The sequence below is a fragment of the Pholcus phalangioides genome, unplaced genomic scaffold (assembly GCF_987345545.1).
Source record: "Pholcus phalangioides strain wild (caught in Gottingen) unplaced genomic scaffold, Ppha-v1.0 ptg000008l_1, whole genome shotgun sequence".
Taxonomy (NCBI): domain Eukaryota; kingdom Metazoa; phylum Arthropoda; class Arachnida; order Araneae; family Pholcidae; genus Pholcus; species Pholcus phalangioides.
The window spans coordinates 59118065-59137012 of NW_028301601.1; the positions used below are offsets into that span (position 1 = coordinate 59118065).

Here is an 18948-nt window from a genome sequence, read left to right on the forward strand (position 1 = left end):
CGTGATTCTGGAACGAATTATCTTTGTTAGCTGAGGTATCACTGTATTTTGAATGTATGCATTTGATTGCCATCTATCTTTCACAAAAGACAACTGAAAAAAAAGTAAAACATTCTTTATGCAGACATTTTGAAAACAGCTTTTATCATTCATCAAACTATTCTCGTAGCCTGGAGGGGGTTAAGAACATTGTGGTTCCCTGGGCAAAGTGATTTTTCTGATGCCCCCATACCTGACTAGAGTTGCCTACCTTCCAGTTAGCATGTTTAATATCCAAAATTTCAACCATGAAGCTCTGAAGCATGCTCAGATGGAGCCATGCGTTAGGGGGGCACCCAGCACTGCATGTATGCACTTATCATAATTTTTTTTTTTTTTAAATGACATAGTTTGGGTCAGTAACCCTTTAAGTTGCAGTGACGAGATATCTTGCTTCCATAAAAGCCTCTCATTTGGCACTGACTATCCCAAAAATTTTGTAAAATGACTTCTCAATAAAAAACTTTCCCTTATACCTCTTCAGTTTGCACCTGCTGAAAATCGGAAGAAAGCCTACTCCATCAAGAAAGATAGCATTTTGAAGGGGCTTTAGTGATTTCTAATTGCAGCTTAAAGGGTTAACATGTAGCATTGTATCTTCAGGACAGTCTTCAAGCTTATACTGCACATTGCACTACATTCCCATTTCAAAAACTTCGTTGAGAGGTAGATATTTCTATATCCCTTCCCAAGAACAGCTCGAGAAAAAAACTACCCGTGCTGGACCTGTTCTTGATGCCTCCTGACTGCTTTTTTTTTTTTCAATTTGGATTTGGTGCCATGTGTGGTTGCATGCCAAAAGAGCCGACCTTTTTCCTATAGTCAAGCTTATTCCCGTAGAACGGCTTTCTTCAGAGATAGCATGTCAGTACAAGCTACTAAAACTCAGTAGACTTTCCCGAGATTGTTTATTTATACTGAAAAATCTTTATGAAGAAATTTTCCAGGCATTAGTTAAATTCTGGAATAAGTGTATAAATGCAGCAGGGAAGTATGTACAGAAATAGAGTTTTCACATATATATCAATTTATTTTGTTTTATCAACTCGAAACTCATGATTCTGTTCGAGCAACCCTCATAAAAGAAGTTTGATAAAAGCACATTATCACAAAAATTACGGTGAAACCCGTCTTTTATGGACACTGGCAAGACAGAAAAATTTATCCGTAAAAGAGGGGTGACCGTTAATCTGGTTTGAAGTTGATACTTTTCGTATACAAGGAAATTATTATTTTGTGATACAAAAAAGGTGATGACATCTGAGAGGGGTGACCGTTAAGAGGGGATTCTACTCTTATTCAGCACCAATTTTCTTTATAAAGTAAATTAGTGAATTTATGTTGTGGTTTGCACATGTCTACCTGTAATGTATAAAAAATTATTGCATCGGCAAATGAATGGGGAATGACATTTAGCGTTGATGAGTGCTTGGTCGCTCATTTTGGTTCAAACAACCCACGGTTCTCGTAGGAGTTGAATGGTGTCTCTATCCCGGATTTAAGTAGGGTTAGCAATTTGGGAATTCTCATTGACAAGCGGCTTAGAGTTTCTGAACATTGTTCAGCTGTGGTCAAAAAAGCAAATAGAATGCTTGCTCTCATTTTCGAAAAGGTCTCTTCGCGTTCTCCTAAAGTCATTCTTCCGCTTTTTCAAGGCTTAGTTCGTCCGGGACTGGAGTATGCTGTAAGGTTTAGAGACCATACCTACAGAGAGACATAGACTTGGTTGAAGGGGTGCAGAGAAGAGCTACACGTGTCCTTATTGGCACACGGGGCTTGAGTTATGAAGAAAACTTAATATATACGTGTGTATTAGATAGTAAATGCTATCTGTAAATTATATTTTTGTCATGTCTCTTCGCGTTCTCCTAAAGTCATTCTTCCGCTTTTTCGAGGCTTAGTTCGTCCTGGACTGGAGTATGCTGTATACTGGGATGCAGAGAAGAGCTACACATGTCCTTATTGGCACACGGGCTTGAGTTATGAAGAGAGACTTCATTTTTTGAATATGTTTACATTGGATGAACGCACGTGTCGAGGAGATATGATCGAAGTGTTCAAAATTTTCAGCGGGATGGATAAGATTGACCATGAGCTTTTAGTTCAATGCCAATTGACTGCTTTTACAAGGGAACACCAGTATCGATTGGTAAGGGACAATGCGAGATTACGGTGTTGCGGGGATTTTTTCTCTAATAGGGTTGTTAATAAATGGAATAGCTTACCCCCGGAAGTAGTAAATTGTAACATGATTGACACGTTTATAAAGAAATACGATAAACATGTTGGGGTAAATAGAGAGCTATCCATACTTAGAAGAAGACAACCATAATATTCTTTATTGTATAATATTTTATCATGTGTATTTTTTTGTATAATGTATAATTTTTGTGATTGTGTTTTTAATTGGGTTGCTGTATTTTTGAAATATATGACATCCATATTTGTTATGGGCATCTTTTTTTCAGCCACCTCGTTGAGCATTTTGCCTGTTGTGGCATTGTATTTGTATTTAGAATTTTAGATTTGTGTATACGTATTTGCAAGAAATATTTAAAATATCTTTTTTTTTTCAGGGTGACTATAATACAACTCCAGATAGGCATTTAGGATCTGCTTGGATTGATAAATGCCGTCCAGACCTTCTTATAAGCGAGTCCACATATGCTACAACAATCCGAGATTCCAAGCGGTGTCGGGAAAGAGATTTTTTAACTAAAGTCCATGAATGTGTTGAGAAAGGTGGAAAGGTAATTGTCAAATCAGTTTTTCAAACATTCTTGTTGTGTACTATAATTCAACTGCTTCCAATGAACTGTTTTTTTTCTGCTGCACATCGCTGCCTACAATGGCTCTGCTCATCCAAAGAGAAAGAAGTGGTGTCCCTGCAATAGTTGATAACTATCTGAAATACTCAATATGATAGGCTTTCTTTTAATCTGTCCTTAATAGTCATAGAAACAGTAGGTTATAGTCTTAGTTCTTTCTTTTTCCCCCCCCCTTTTTTTTTCTAGGTGCTGATACCAGTATTTGCTCTGGGAAGGGCACAAGAGCTTTGCATCCTGTTGGAAAGCTACTGGGAAAGAATGAATCTGAAAGTCCCTATATATTTTGCTGTCGGGTTGACTGAAAGGGTAACCGATTTGAACTTGATTAAAACTTAATTGATTGAATAATATTTTTATAAATTACAGTAGACTCACGTTAATTTGGCACATATCATTCCAGAGTGTGCCAGATTATCAAAATTGCTAGATGTCTGGATGTTAATTGAAAAAGTCCATGTAAATAATATAAATTTCTGCGCATGCAATGAACCACATGTAACATCTATGGGATCAAGCCTGAGTATCGTAAGCAAACACAACAAGAGTCAAGATTATGGACTCAAAATCATTTAATCTCAATTTAACAGAATTTACAGATTTAAATTTACAAATCAGAAATTTTGACAATATAATATATCACTGCATGCCACGTTTCAGAATCCATCAGGCCACATATCCAGTCTAAGGCCGAGATTACACTATAGAAGTTTGGTAAAGTCCTTTTATAAAACTTGAAAAATGCATCCAATAAGATCACTGGTCGTATTTTCTAGAATGTAACCAATAGCCTTATTGGTTGGATTTTCCAAGTTTTATAAAAAGACTTTTCCAAATTTTTATAGTGTAATCCCGGCCTAAGGAAAATAGCTTATCCAAGCTGTGTCTGAAAATCCACTGAGCTCTTCAGAAATAGACAGACTGTTCCTTTCTATCCTTTGACCTATCATATGGAAATGGCACATGTGAACTTGGAAACAGCCGTGAAGATAGAGCTAGCCCATAGCTTGAATACGTTACCTTCCTGGACAGAGTTCGACCTGACAAGTGATTAGGCAGTGAAGTTAATGCAAGCAAGGGATGTGATGATCTCAATACTGGCAATCTCCAAGGGGGTGGCTAATCGTCGGCGAACACACGTTGAATTTGCGTATCTTCAGGATTCTTTTCTTTGTGATGTGGCAACAGCAGCTGTGACATGTCGATTCAATGTAAACAATAAGGCGAGTGTCTCCGGATGTGCACCATAATCGACGATCTAGGACTGCCACTGGTTGATTGGTGGTATCATGGGGAGAAAAGTGAATTATTAAAAATATTTTAAATTTTAAGCACTGATTGATGGGGTGGTCCTTTTCCAGAGCCTGCCATGGGTCCCTATCTGGGACATACAGTGACACGTTTTCCCCTTCTATGCTCAAAAAAACCTTATAGTGTGCCGGATTACTGGACGGGCCGGACCAGCACATGGCCAAATTATCGAGAGTTTACTGTACTTAATGGTGATTAATGAATTACATTCCTGTTCATCTCAACCCATAGGCTACCACATTTTACAAAATGTTTATCACATGGACAAATCAGAAGATCAAGAAAACTTTCGTCCATAGGAACATGTTCGACTTCAAGCATATTAAGGTAAAGGCACAGAAATCTGGTTTTTTAAATGATTGTAGTACTTTTGTTATTCTTATCTTTATGTAAGGTGATGCAACTTCTCATATTTTTTTCAGGCTTTTGACAGAGCTTACATAGATAATCCTGGGCCTATGGTAGTGTTCGCTACACCTGGCATGCTGCATTCAGGTTTGTCCCTTCAGCTCTTCAGGAAATGGGCTCCAAATGAGGCCAACATGGTCAGTAATAAATTTTTAATTAGACAAGTTTTAAAACACTTAATTATATGTTAATAATCGAAATGTTTCACATTTGTTATTGTTGAAACAATTTAGCACAGCAACAATTCAGCACAGTGATTATGTTTCTTAAATAAAAATTCCCTTCCCACTTTTTCCAGACTTAAGACTGGCATACTTTCACAATGCTTTAAAATGATTTTGAAAGAAAGTTAGAATTTTTTTTTAAACACAAATATGTTGTTGTCATGAGAAATGTTGTGTTGGCCCTTCCATTCCAGGTGTCTTCCAAATAATTTACGATATCATGTAATTATTTTGAAGACACCTGGATTGGCACCCCTTGTGCTGAATTGTCAGTGCTTAATTGTCTTGCACTGAATTGTCACTGCGCTGAACTGTCATAGATCTCTGATGGTCCTTGTCATTTGGGGATTTTATAGCCGTATATTTTTCCCTCTTTACATGAATTTCGACATACAGGGTCAAAAGAAAAGCCTTCTTCTTTGATCTTGTAACATTTTGACAGTTTTCTTAATTGACGGAACAAATATTGGATCAGTAACAGTATATAGCTGCTGTGCAGTCATGTGGGCTCACATCATAAGGATCCAGGTTCGAACCTCATTGGCAGCACAGTGGTAGCCAGCTGAAGTTGGTTTTCTTGCAGTTTCTAAGTCAAGGTGCAACAACCCTGCATACAACGTAGGTTCCCATGTGGCAATGATTTGGTGACACAAATCAGAGAGACAAAAACAACTGAGGTTTACCATGGACAAGATGGAGTGATCCATTTCCACCCGATGTGGGTCCATATGTTATCTGACACATAAATCTGATAGGGTCACAAATGCACTCAGAGCACATGTTCCTGCAGGTACCAATTCATTAGAAATTCTACAAAGGAATGAAATCAATAGACTATTTGGATGTATCTCCCCATTGGGAATCAAACCCAAGAGGTCCTGAGTTCAATTCCCAGTGGAGAGAACAGCACTTTTTTCAAGTTCACCTTGGTATAATATCCTATTGAGTTCATGTATCTTGGCCGAGCAACAACAAAAAATATCCATTTTCTATAAAGGAATGTTTACAAGATGCATATATGGTTAATTATACAGTAGTAGCAACACCAGGGCCTGATAAAATATTTGGGTGCCAGTAACATTTCTCAGGAGCGAAACATGTTTTTTAGCTCAAGAAGTCACCCTTAGATTCCAATTTAGCAATCAGATACGGAAAAAATTTTAGGCGACAATATCAATTTCCTAGCTGATCTGGTGCCTGGGATTTGTCACGCCCTAAGTAACACTATTAGTATTCTTGAGTTAAATGAATATTTTCAAGAATATGGTTAACAAATTCTTGGGTTCATCATGCATATTATATTTGTGTAACGTATATACAGTAAAACCTCTCTTTTGCAGCTACCAGCGGGACAAAAAAAAATTTCCAATAAAAAAAGGAGTTACCGTTAATCAGGTTTTTCAAATGCATACTTTTATTATACACTGGAAAATTTTATTACTTGGCTGTAAAAAAGGGGTTACCTCATCTGAGGGCTGTCCGTTAAGAGGGGTTTTACTGTACATGCAAAATTTTTGTGTGCTGTATTAGCTTGAAAATTTTTCTTACGTTCATTTCTTAGCCATTAACCACATTCATTTAATCTCAAATATTGTAGTTGATCATGCCTGGCTATTGCACTTCTGGAACGGTTGGCCACAAAGTTGTAAATGGTGCCAAGAAAATTGAATTTGAAAACAGACAAATTGTAAGTTTTTTTTTTTCCTCTGAATTCCATAATGTTCCTGCATATTGTTTTATTCTATTCCATTTCGCTCAAATTCCTAAAATTTTTTTTTTTTAAACTTCTAGAACACTGTTGTTTGGTATTGATTTTGTTTTATAGAATCTTATTTTATATGTTCTTCCTCAGCATGAAATATTAGTTTTGCAGAAAAGTGCTAAAATGTGTGTGTTTGAGAAATGTTGGTTTTTCTGGTTTTTTTTTTTTTTTTTTTAATATTATTCTTTTTCACAGTGTTGGTATTTTTAATGTCCGCACCATTAGGGAATTTTGATTCACATTCCCTCAGTTGATATATCGTTGAATATTTCTACCTTAGCTGGTCCATTCAAAACCACATTCTCTCACGTCCAGGAGTGCATACACCCTTTGTTTAATAACCACACTGTGCAAGAAAAATCACACAAATTGTAATAATTGTGTATAATTATAATGGACTACAAGTTTTTAAGATGACATGGATCCATCTCCACACAATCTTTCAGTTCCTTATGTGATTTCTATCATGTATAACGAAGTTTAAACACATGTGATTTTCGAATTTCAAATTACCTTGTATGAAAACTACCATAATTTTTTTGTATACTTAAGAGTGAAAATTTCAAGGTTATCTTCTGATTTTGGATATAGGAATGATATTCAAAATATAATAAAGTAGACTCTAATCCAACACATACCAGACCATGGTCATGCTGAATTACCAAAATCACCAGATTGCTGCAAAACAATTGGAAAAAAAAAACATTTTCTACAATGTAAACACTTCTGTGCATAAACAGGCACAGTGCCTGATATTTGCATGGGCTAGAGGGGTATTCGTGCTGGGCTCTACGATTTTGATGGCCCTGAAATTGACACAACATATATTCATTGACTAATGAAATATCTTTGACCTTAGTGTGCAGGGGTCCCATAATTTCTACTTTGCTCATAGTCTCCTCATATCAAAATAGAGTGGCAAACACACTAAAATGTTTTCCTCTTCCGCATATGGAGATCGCCAGTTCTAAAAGGCTGCATTACTTGACAGGTCAGACTAGTGCATGGTCAGATTATAGTGGCTACTGTAGTCGTATTTGACTGCATCTAAAATGTGAATCACTTGCCAAAATTTTTTTGCATTACTTTACTTATTGTTGCAAATATAGTAATGTGATATTTCTTTTTACTGGAATGCTGAAATCTGTTGATATCCAGTCTATTATGTGATGGTTTCCACCCTCTGTGGTTGCCATCGCCTTGTTTATTTCTGAAAGTCTATTGGGAGCAGAAAATACAGTATACAATAGTTGGCATTGTGAGTTTAGGAATGTAACGGAGAGATAGGGCGAGTAATGTTTTAGTCATTTATATAGTGTGGCCTAACGAAATTTACCTTTTCATAATATTTTCTCCACACATTCAAAACAAATGTACTATTGCCATCTAATGGTGAAAATACTTGCTGGAGAATTTAAATAATGATATATATATAGTAAAACCTGTGTATAATGACACCTTAAGGTCTATAATGATAAACCTGCCTATAATGATATTTTCTTTAGTCCCATCACAGAATTCCTATTTAATAGGAAATAGTGCAAATGCTCAAACTGTCTACAATAATAGCCTCTCTGTAACAATATTTTCCTAGGTCCCTACACTATCGTTACAGACAATTTTTACTATACACATTTATTTTTGCACTCTTAAAATTTCCCGCAAACCCTAAAAAAATCCCCCCCATTTTGGATTTTTTTACATGATTTCGTCAGGCATGTGGTCAAAAAAATATACCCCTGAGTGGAATTTTTACATGCCCCGAGCATGTTGGGCAATAGATTTGTCCAGCCCTGGTGTTAATTTGTTCCATCTGTAATGATATCTCCTTTTATAAAGATATGTTTCTCTGGTCCCTTCAGTATCATTGTATAGGCATTTCACTGTGTTTCAAGAGCTTCATATATTCAGCTGATAAATAAAAATATTGTTTCCATCATGTTTTCATCCAAAATATATTTACTGTGTGGCAGGTGGAGGTGAAGATGTCTGTCCAGTACATGTCTTTCAGTGCTCATGCTGACGCCAAAGGTATAATGCAACTGATAAGGCACTGCGAACCAGCGAATGTAATGTTGGTGCATGGTGAAGCTGCAAAAATGGAATTCTTGAAGAAGAAAATCTCTCAGGAACTCGGTATGAATATCTGGTTTTTTTTAATTCAAAAGTTTTGTTAAGTTCCAAAGGTTTCCCGAAAGATACTCATTTTTCCAAAACTTTGTCATTTATTTACAACTGGAGTCACTGTGGTCACTCTTCCAGATGTTTTGAAGCCTGTTTTTTTTAACAGTGAAATAACCAGGCGTTCTCTGCCTTAAAATGTATCATATATCTTCAGCAAATAACACTTGCTACAAATATACAGCAAAACCTCTCTTTTATGACACCGTCAGAGCAAAAAAATTTGATTGCATCTGGTGGGGGGGTTGTCCATTAAAAGGGGTTATACTGTAAATAAAGTCCGTCATATTTGTCTGTCTCAGAACCATAACCATAAATGGCTTTTGTGGGGGAGGGCAACTGGTATTTTGGAGGGGGGCCAAACTGATAGAACAATAGCAGGATTCCCTACGAGCTGGAAAGTCAAGGAAATGAAAAACTGTCAGGGAAAGCTTTGAGGAAAATATGTAAAATATTTGATTAAAGTCAGGGAAAGTTCTGTGAAGGGGGAAAAGAAACAGAACCTTGCAAAGAAAAAAATTTGATTTTTGGAAGGTTGAGAATTGGAATTGTATTTCTTTCTTCCAGAGTTTTGGTCAGGGAAATGATCAAGCAGATTTTGCTTTGCTGGGAACCCTGTTGATCTGTTAAGTCTGTATGTCTCTTTTTGGACCCAATGGTGAGTTTTGAGTTGCCGTGGTTTTTTTTCGAGAGTAGTAATGACAGATAAGAAAAAACCTACTTGTTGGCAATCATTGGCAACTTGGCATTCAACTGGGATAGCTTGCATGGTGTCACATTTTTGCAGGGGGGGGGGGGTGAGTCTTTAAAAATTCACTTTTTTTTAATGAAAAATCATTACATCATTTTTCAAAAACCCTTCTATATTTATTTTCGTAGAGAATTTGAATCCATGTGAAAAACCTCCCTAATTCCAAAGTTCTGAAGTTGGTAGCTATGCCCAATTATTCCACATACATCGGTAATTTTCTCATATTTCCTCCTCTCTTGCTATGGACTTGGTCTGTCCACAAAATAAAACTTTACGTGTTTAGATTTAAGATGTCTCTGGTCATCGCTTAGGTGAAAAGTGTGTGATGTTTCCTCTGTTATATCCTCCCAAACAGGAAAAAAAAAAATCATTGAAAGCACGATTCCACTTTTTTATATCTTGTCTTATGGAGATTTTATTATGATAACACATTTCATATATTTAATTTTATTATATTTTAATATCTTATATTTAAATTTTTTCAGGTCCTACTTGTTACATGCCAGCCAATGGTGAAACTGTCACTCTCACTACAAAAGTTACTGTTCCCATCGATGCCTCAATTAACTTGTTGAAGCGACAAACATCAGAAGAGACTGGTGAGAACAAAGAATTTTCTTTTCTCCAGATTTTTTATTTTTTCCTGCATTCACAGCCTGGCATTGACTTGAGAGAAGCATTAAAGGGTGAAGGGGATGGCTACGACTAAAGTTTAAGATCTTTTTTTAAATAGAATATTCATTGTTCAAATTTGGGTTCCTCTGGACATATGTCCATAGGCTCTTACAAGAATTAGGCCCATCTTGTATTCATGTTCTCAATTCAGTCATTGTACTGCATATATAAGTCAGAGTTCATTTTTGTGTAAATATGTTCTCTAAGATCAGTATTCTTCAACCAGTTCAGTGTTCATCTGTCATTTAGTGTCATATTATTTCAATATGATGCTGATCATTGTATCTGAACATAAAATCAAGGTATAGTTTTATTGTAACACATGATAGGCATATGCAGGATTTTCTAAAGGTCGGGTCCAAATTTTTTTTCTTTTAAAGGTTGTAAGGGTTATCTTTTATGGTAAAATACCACTAAATTCTCTGCTGGGGAAGAAGAGAAACCCTAAAAGCCTCTTGCCTTGCTTACACACCATAACACTTGCGCATAACATGTTTTCCATGTAGATTTAAAATGATTTAATAAAAACTATTGAGAATGTGGGTATTTATTTTTATTTTCTTTATCTGTTACAGGTAGCGACAGCAAACAAATGAAGCTCATTCACGGGGCACTTGTCATGTGCAATGATGAAGTGAGGCAATCGTTTAATCTTACATGATTTAAAATTTCTCTGAATGACAAATATCATTTCTCCCCCCCCCCCCCCCCCCAACGCCAGAAGCATGAATGGGTAATATTTCCTTGGGAAAAAAAGAACGTGGAAAATGATGTGTTTGAATGTTTACTCTATCCATGTTATGCTTTGGAAGTTATTTTTCTAAAATATTTTGTGATGTGTTTGAATAGGAATACACATTCATGTTCCAGGCAAAACTTAGATATGAATATGAGATATCCAACCAGAGCTGATAAAAAAAAGGGGAAAATATTTGCACATTAATGCTTCTGGTATGTTGAGGACTGTATTATTAAAACATACAGTAGTGCATCGATTTAGGAGAAAAAATTTTTTCAGAAGGTTGCTCTTTTTTTTTAAAAAAAACCTCTTAAAACTAACTTTATTCCAAAAAAAATGTTAAACTCGAGGAATCCAAATCGTTTGTTCTACTGTATATTCCTTTCAGTTCATACTTCCATTGTTGTATTGATACTTGATTAGTAATTTTCGATGACCTGGTAATCTCCTGAATAAATTTTTTTTAGACATTGAGGCTGTTGGAACCAGAAGTAGCGATGGCTGAAGTTGGTTTGACTCCTCACCAAATTCGTGTTACATGCACCATACAGGTAGAAGATTTAGGTGGATCACCGGCATCTAAAGTGGCTGACAACATTTACCACAAGATCAGAGAGTATGGCTTTTGATTTTCTTTTATAGCATTTTTGCTTTGATTTGTTTCATCCAACCAGCGTGGAAATAGGTTTTGTGTGCTGTGTTATTTTGCTATTGTTCATGCGTTATGGATAAGCTGTTGTTTTGGTTAACATCTTTCTGTGGATTTTAAAATTTTTTTGGAATTTAAGAAAATTAATCACAAATAAGAGTTTACCTAGAAGAAAAAAAAACACTGGAAGCGAAGAAAAATGGTTTTTTTTTTAATTCTTTGACTTTGCACTCCAGCTTTCAAGTTTTATTCAAGAAAGGAAGAGTATACTACCTTTCGTTCCGAAAAATGTATATTCATCGAAATGTTCGTGATTGGTCTTTTTTTAGGAAACTTGGCTCAGAAACTTGGTTGAACCCTTTTGCAGGCCATGTTTGACCCACTGGCTAAAGGCTGTGCACTCCATCTCTGCCAATGTTTTTTAACCTGTGGCCATATGGCTCCTTGCAGATATGGGATATTATAAGGGGGACCACTAGAGAAAACAATATTGAAGTGGGGCCATGACAAGTGTCTAACAGGGCCCCAGAGAGCTATGAAAGAAAAAAAAATCAAATGTAACAAAATTAATATCTCTCTGTCTCAAGAAATATATGGTGGGGGGAAGTGTGACTAGTTTCGGAATTGCCCGCAGATCAGCTTAAAATTTGTTGAAAAATATATATCCATGTATTCAAAAAACCCCTTATTTTTTGGGACCCAATTTTTATCAAAAAGGGGTTCCTTACAGATGAAAATGCATAATTTAACAATTATTTCATTTTAGATTAAAATAAAGTTTTTCTGCCTTCTTTCAGTATAGTTGGTAATTGAAGAATGGCTTTCACCTGGTCTTTATTGATTAAAACTTATCATTTTCCACCAATACAAATTTTTTCTTTATACTGTCAATGCTTTTCATTTCTGTGACTTTCAACTCTTTGTCAAAAACTATTTCTACTTTGCAAAGTAAGAATAATGTGTTTTTTTTATCTGAAAAACACATTATTCTTATGATATCAACTAATACATAAATGTCAGCGGATAGCCCTTCAATCAAAGGTTATATACATTCAATATCTTCACAAGCATCCATTTCCAGTTGTAGAAGAAAGTCCTCCATGCGGCATCTTCAAAATCTTTTTCCAGTATTCTTGACTTTGGTCAATGTGAGGTCATCATCACTCTTTTTTTCCAGTATTCTTGACTTTGGTCAATGTCAGTTCATCATCACTCTCTTTTTCCAGGGTGTTCATCTTTATTTTGGAAAGCCCTTTATTAAGACTTTCCTTGGTGACAATATTGCATTTCACCAAAATGTTTTATGAGGAAATTTGAACAATTTCTGTCACTTTAGGAGTTTCACAGCTCAAATCAGAGGTAGACATTGAGGGTCTTTCACTAATACTGAGATCTAAAGCACAACCTTGTTCATCAGCTTCTTCAGTAGGCAAGGTATAAGAACCATGAAACAATTCTTCAGGTAGCCCTGTAAATTTCCAAAATCATTTAAACCAAAGTAAATAAAACTGTTTTCCATTACCCCATGCTCTCACCATTTCGGGATGATTGAAAACAGGATAGATGGGTCATCAGAAAGACTTGAAATGAAAAAAAAAAAAACACTGCATGTGAAGTTGTGACTTATAATAATCATATACTGACAGTAATTTGACCCTTACCTTTTTATAGCAGCAGGTGGAGAAATAAAATTTGAAAAATAAAAGAAACGTGCAGCAGAATTCTGCTTGTTGCTAACCATCACCTGTTATCTAGGCCCAATCACCTTCTATCAAAGAGGCGAGAATTGGCCCAGGGCTACCAACAACAACAACCAACTTATCCCCTGTTTGTTAGATTTCAATAAAAACTTCCAATTACTCCGCCTGACCCTATTTCTTTCTAGATGAAAATGCAGATTTCCAGAATCGATTAAATTTCAGAATTTTTGTAAGAAATTATTGTTATCGTTAACGTGGGGCCGTTTTGACTGTACCTGTCGCACACCTCTAAAGGCGACTGTGGTTGATACAGCCTAGCATGAAATACCCACAAGAGAACTCTCACTATCACTCATAGATGGCAGCGCTGAAAATTCAAAATATGACGCTAGATATGCACAGACTCTTAGGTACCTTCTCACACACACATGATTCAATCGATAGTAAATTGCCCATGGCGATAGACTGGAGTTGTGCTCAGTTTGAATGAATGAACTCTTGCCTAGTATTCCAGATACTGACCTTATTTATAAAATTCTTGTTCACTATAAATTTACTGAAAAAATAACTCCATAACTAGAAATGAGTGACCTCACTCCTGGATGAGAATGGGGGTCCCTAAATATATGATAGGGGTCATGGGTTTAAAAAAAAGGTTGAGAAACACTGTTCTACAGGAGTGTTAGTAAAACACAAGGTTTTTCCACCTCAAAAACCAACCCATATTGAGGATCTTAAAATGGTTCTGCATATTATTATAAAATATATATGACGGTGTTCACGTTATTAAAAAAATTAAATTTTTTTGTACCAAATTCATAATCATTCCGATATCAATATTGAATGCAAACTACCTGGTGTTTTTCAAAAACAAAATTATATTAAAGTTCATTCTTTTGTCAAAAGGGATTTGAAGTCTCGGAATGTTCAGATGGCAGCAGATGGTTCCATCACGGTCGCTTCTGTTCTCATCAAGTTTGATTCGGTCGATGAAGATGCATTGAGCGTTTGTGTGTCTTGGGCATATCAGGTAATTACACATTTTTCAATATTGTTCAATAAAGTTCTTCACCCTCTCTGTGAAATTTTTACACCTCAAAGCACTTTCTACTGTGTTGGAATGAATTTAAACCTTCACTAAGGGATTTGCCAGTTTTGATATCAATAGTGGAGCTGTATTTACTATTTACTGGGTTTTATATGCTATTTTCAGTTGAAAACATTTCAGTTCAGTTGCATTCAAGCACCACGATATACCCTCTCTTCCCCCCCCCCCCCCTCCATTATTATCAATAGACCATGTAGATGTCTACTTTTTTCTCAAAACTCTCCACTCATCGCTAATGGAAAAATAAATCATGGTACTTAAAAGTTGGGGTTTTGTATCATTCTGTTGATTTTCTTCGTGTAGTGCAGATCATATTACAAGCGTTACTTACATCCCTAGTGAAGGAAAATCAGTTAATTGGTATTTGCTGCTGTGGGTCAAGTGGACATTGTGCTGGACTCTTATCAGATTCCATTCAGAATCCAGATTCAAATCCATACATGGCACATGCAGGGTGGTAGGCTTAAGTCAATTTTTTGCAGTTTTCAAAACTTTAAGGCAAAAACAGGAACCAGTCTCCCATTTGAAAAAGCCTCATAAGCCTCGTTTAAATGTGCAAATATTGTGGTAGCATTGGGATCTATAGAACCTGCTTGACGACTTTTTTCCTTCATAAGGAAAGAAATGAAGAGCAGTCATTGGTGAAAATTCTTGAAGCGGGTTTTAAACCTGCTTTTTCTATTTCCCATGTGAACAGGGCTATGGAGAGCAGACAAATCTTCAACATTATAGTTATGTAATATGTAAATTCAGGCATTTGCCATTTCCGTTTCAAATTATCAAGGACAGATGGCAGCTTCAAAATAACATGAAACAAGCAATAACTCTAACAACATCAAAATGGTCACTCATATGGTGCAAAATGGTCACTCACACATGCACACAACAGGCTCCTGCATGTACCAATTTGTTAGAAATTCTCAAATGGAGTGTGTGTTTGCAGGGTGCGTGTATGGAGAGGCAGATTTAATAGCAGGCACATCCCATAACCCCAACTTCTAAAGGTTCTCCAAAAAACCCCAAACTTTACACATTTTTTTTGTAATTTAAGGGAGCCCAATATTTTCTTTCTCGCCCGGGGCCTCAACCATCTTTAATCTGCCACGGGATGTATGGTTGAGCAGTTAGTGGTTAGTTGTTATTAATAATCCAAACCATGTATTAATGTCTGGCTATGGAAAAGTATCAGCATCTGATACATATGTTCAATAAGTTTTTCTTCAAAGAATCATATAAATGTTTTTTTTGTCTCTTCTCAGTTCAAGACCACATTTTTAGTTAAGATCGGAAATTCTGAAAATAACTTTCATCAATGTTTTTTTAGGTCAAGCTTTATCACAAACAGGTGCATACAAAGTCAGAACACAATGCAATGTTTTGTTTCCAACCCCCAACCTCCCCAATGATTTACAATATGTTGTGGGGGGAATAGTGCAATGAAATTGAAGAAATATTCCTTGTGGATCTGTGTGTGTGCTATGACACCTAGGCATTGCTTCCGAAGAGATGCTATGTAAATGACTATGGATATGTGCCATACACTTTTTGTTCTTTGACTACTTTTCCCACACACATCTCACAGTCATATTGCTTCCACTACTGTGGTGATCGAGTGATCATAGTGACTGACTTGCATTGTGAGGACCCGGATTCAAACCCCACTATTGTCAAAGTGGTGGTCAGTTGAAATTGGTTTTCTGTGGTTCCCAACTTTGAGGCGCTAATGCGAGCCGATCTCCTTGTTAAATGTCTCGCCACAGAAAGTAATAGGCCTACAACAATAAAACCTTCAACACACACACATTTCAACATGTACCAACTCATTAGAAGTTCTGCAGAGGAATATGGACGAGGTGCATGTCTTGTTTAGTAGTCATGTTGCTTCCAGTTCGACTGAGTGTGAGCGTGTATGTCTGTCGCTGATCCCTTTTTGCCTGCATTGTGTGTGGCGACTTTTTCAGATCTTTTCTAAATCCCCGAGTCATGCATTCAAGACAGTCCGAACATATGTAACGTATGGCTATTATGGCTATTATGCACATAACATACTGTTGGAATGTCCCTCATATCTTCCTTCTTAATCATGAAGTTGAATTCTGATATTTTCTGTGAGTATAAACAATCAGACCCTGATTTAACAAACTCCAATTCAACAAATTCCCAGATTTAATGATTTTTTTTTTCGGAAATTCTGGCAAAATTAGAGGTCAAACCACTACTTAACAAATAAAAAACATTGATATAATGAATATTTTTTTAACTGTCCAAAAAAACATTTCCGGTCACCCAAAACAACAATACGAAGATTTGACTTCCCGGGAATTGACCATCAGCCCTCCTCTAGAGACAAACACAAAAGGGGAGGAACAAGAATCTCTTACTTTTTCGAGTAAAGGGCACAATAAAGCCATTCAGAATGTACGTGGGACTGTTCCAGTGACCAATCAGTATAACACTAATAACATAATATATTGTGCTGTTCCTCACATGTTTAGATTTCAGTAAAAAAAATAAAACTTCTCAAGTTTGTGCTCTGTGTTGACAAATAAAGAATGGCGGATCATCTCTGAAGAAAAAAATGTTTTTGAATGTGCGAAAAAAATTACGGTTTTGACAGAATTTGATAAGAACGTTAGATGTATCAAGCAAATTTTTTTCATGCACCCTGACTTTGTTTATGTATTTTTTTCAATTGTTATCAGAAATAAGTTGTAACAGCAACCCTCAAAGTCAGGGCTGAAGCTAGGGGAGCAGGCGGGTCTGGTTCCCTGTGCACTTGACCAGGTGTAAATTTCACCCTTTAACCTCTCCTTCAACATTACAAGTGGACATCAGAATGTGTGCTTGCCCTAACTTACCAAGCCTCTAGTTACGGCCCTGCCCAAAGTAAAATTTCCTAAATTTATTGAATAAAATTGGTGATTCCTTCTGATTTGTTAAATAATAGGTTCGACTCTATATGCAATTATCTTTCAGAAGCCTTTAAATACATGTTCGCTTATTTCTTTTTAATATTGTGTAAAGGATGAAGATCTAGGAAGTCAACTCCTTGAAATAGTTAAGAACTCTGCCAATGAAATCAAGTGAAAAGAAAAATTCTTCTCATTTACTTTGTACATATGTGTATTTCATTGTTGATGATCATATAATTTTCCCATTTTTTGGAAATAAATTTAGTTTCATTATATACATTGTTTATTTATTTGAATTGGTAATTGGTCTTACATGTTAAAAGTTAGAATTCATATCATCATTACCAATCATTTCCCACTCCATTGGTTCAAGAGTTGAAAATTGTATGTATTTAAGAAGCCTGCAACTTCTTTTGTCTAGTGCTTTGTCATCCATTTCCTTCCACCTTTTTATGAAAAAGGGTTTTGCTTCAGGAGAGAAGCAATAGGCAAAGAGAAAAGGTCAAGAAAAACTTCTCTAATGCATGGGTGAAATACTCCATCTATGAATAAATTTCAGCAGGACAGGTGTAAATGGGAATGCGAGCCGATCCCCCTGTTGAAAAGTTTTGCCAGAGAGAGAAACCGTCCTACAATGATACAAATATTTAATTATTATGCTTTGCTCATAGCTTGAAAAATAAATGGCAGTGCTAAAAAATTCACTTACAACACTAGATACACACTCATGCGGTTGAGTACATACGCAAGTACACACTTCCGGCATATTTCATTTGGTAGTAATAGCCCATGGCAATAGACCCGAGTTGTGCTGTCTGGGGTTTGAAAGGATGAGCATAAAGGGTGTTATTGAATGTCTAGAATAAAATGCTGTTTACACCTCATCCAAACAGAGGTAGATATTGTGAAGGGTAGCAAATTCATTTATATTCAAAATTCTCAAGCTTGGTATGTTTTCAAATGGGGGGGCTTTGCTAACTGGGCCCTTTATCGTTAAAAAAAATTATCAATACACTTATTTATAAAATTTCTAGTAAATAAATTGAGCTTCAGAACTCGTTGGCAATGCTCCAAGTCCACACTCTGTGTGTCTGTCATTACCCAATATTACAAGAGATTGTAATATTATTGTAGTTTCTGAGGGAATGTTGTTTTTGATAGATGGCAGCACTCTCTAGTTCAAAAGTTCTGTGATTCATGTTATGAGAAAAGTTAGCATTTTGCAAGAAGAACTTCACTATAAAAATTACATTATAGGTTCCAAAACAGTTTTGCGTATGGGGGAGGGGAGCATTCAATCGAAACTAAAGATTCGGTGCGCAGTGCCCCCATCGAGGAGAAATAAGTTACTCTATATATATGTGTATACTCTATTTCTCCTCTAAGAGTGCCCCCAGAATGACTAACGATAGTATTGGCGAGAACAGAGATTTCGGAACGTTTTACGTTCGCAACACCCTAGGAAATATATATTCATATACTGTATATTTCGGCACCCCTGGCCATCGCGGATCTCTTTGCAATGTTGCCACTCATAGGTGGTCGCGCGAAAAGATTATTGTGGTTACAGAGCATGGTCCGTTACCAGTATATTTAGAACGTTTTAAAAAGTCCAACAATGACAAGTGTCTTTGTGGAAAAGTCGGGACATTACAGCATTATCT

The 18948-nt window shown here is 36.2% G+C and overlaps 1 protein-coding gene across 3 annotated transcripts in view; it reads left to right on the forward strand.

Annotated features, from left to right (window-relative positions):
* The window catches only part of IntS11 (integrator complex subunit 11), a 30194-nt gene extending 12635 nt beyond the window's left edge, over nucleotides 1-17559 (forward strand). For all 3 annotated transcript variants that reach the window (XM_089235070.1, XM_089235069.1, XM_089235071.1), the window contains 11 exons: nucleotides 2616-2789; nucleotides 3054-3173; nucleotides 4407-4502; nucleotides 4598-4720; nucleotides 6405-6494; nucleotides 8543-8705; nucleotides 9987-10100; nucleotides 10752-10810; nucleotides 11383-11531; nucleotides 14171-14294; nucleotides 17397-17559. In XM_089235070.1, the coding sequence (XP_089091196.1) occupies nucleotides 2616-2789; nucleotides 3054-3173; nucleotides 4407-4502; nucleotides 4598-4720; nucleotides 6405-6494; nucleotides 8543-8705; nucleotides 9987-10100; nucleotides 10752-10810; nucleotides 11383-11531; nucleotides 14171-14294; nucleotides 17397-17459 (1275 nt within the window). In that variant the 3' untranslated portion in view covers nucleotides 17460-17559. The remainder of the gene's footprint in view (nucleotides 1-2615; nucleotides 2790-3053; nucleotides 3174-4406; nucleotides 4503-4597; nucleotides 4721-6404; nucleotides 6495-8542; nucleotides 8706-9986; nucleotides 10101-10751; nucleotides 10811-11382; nucleotides 11532-14170; nucleotides 14295-17396) is intronic.
* The last annotated feature ends 1389 nt before the right edge of the window (nucleotides 17560-18948 follow it).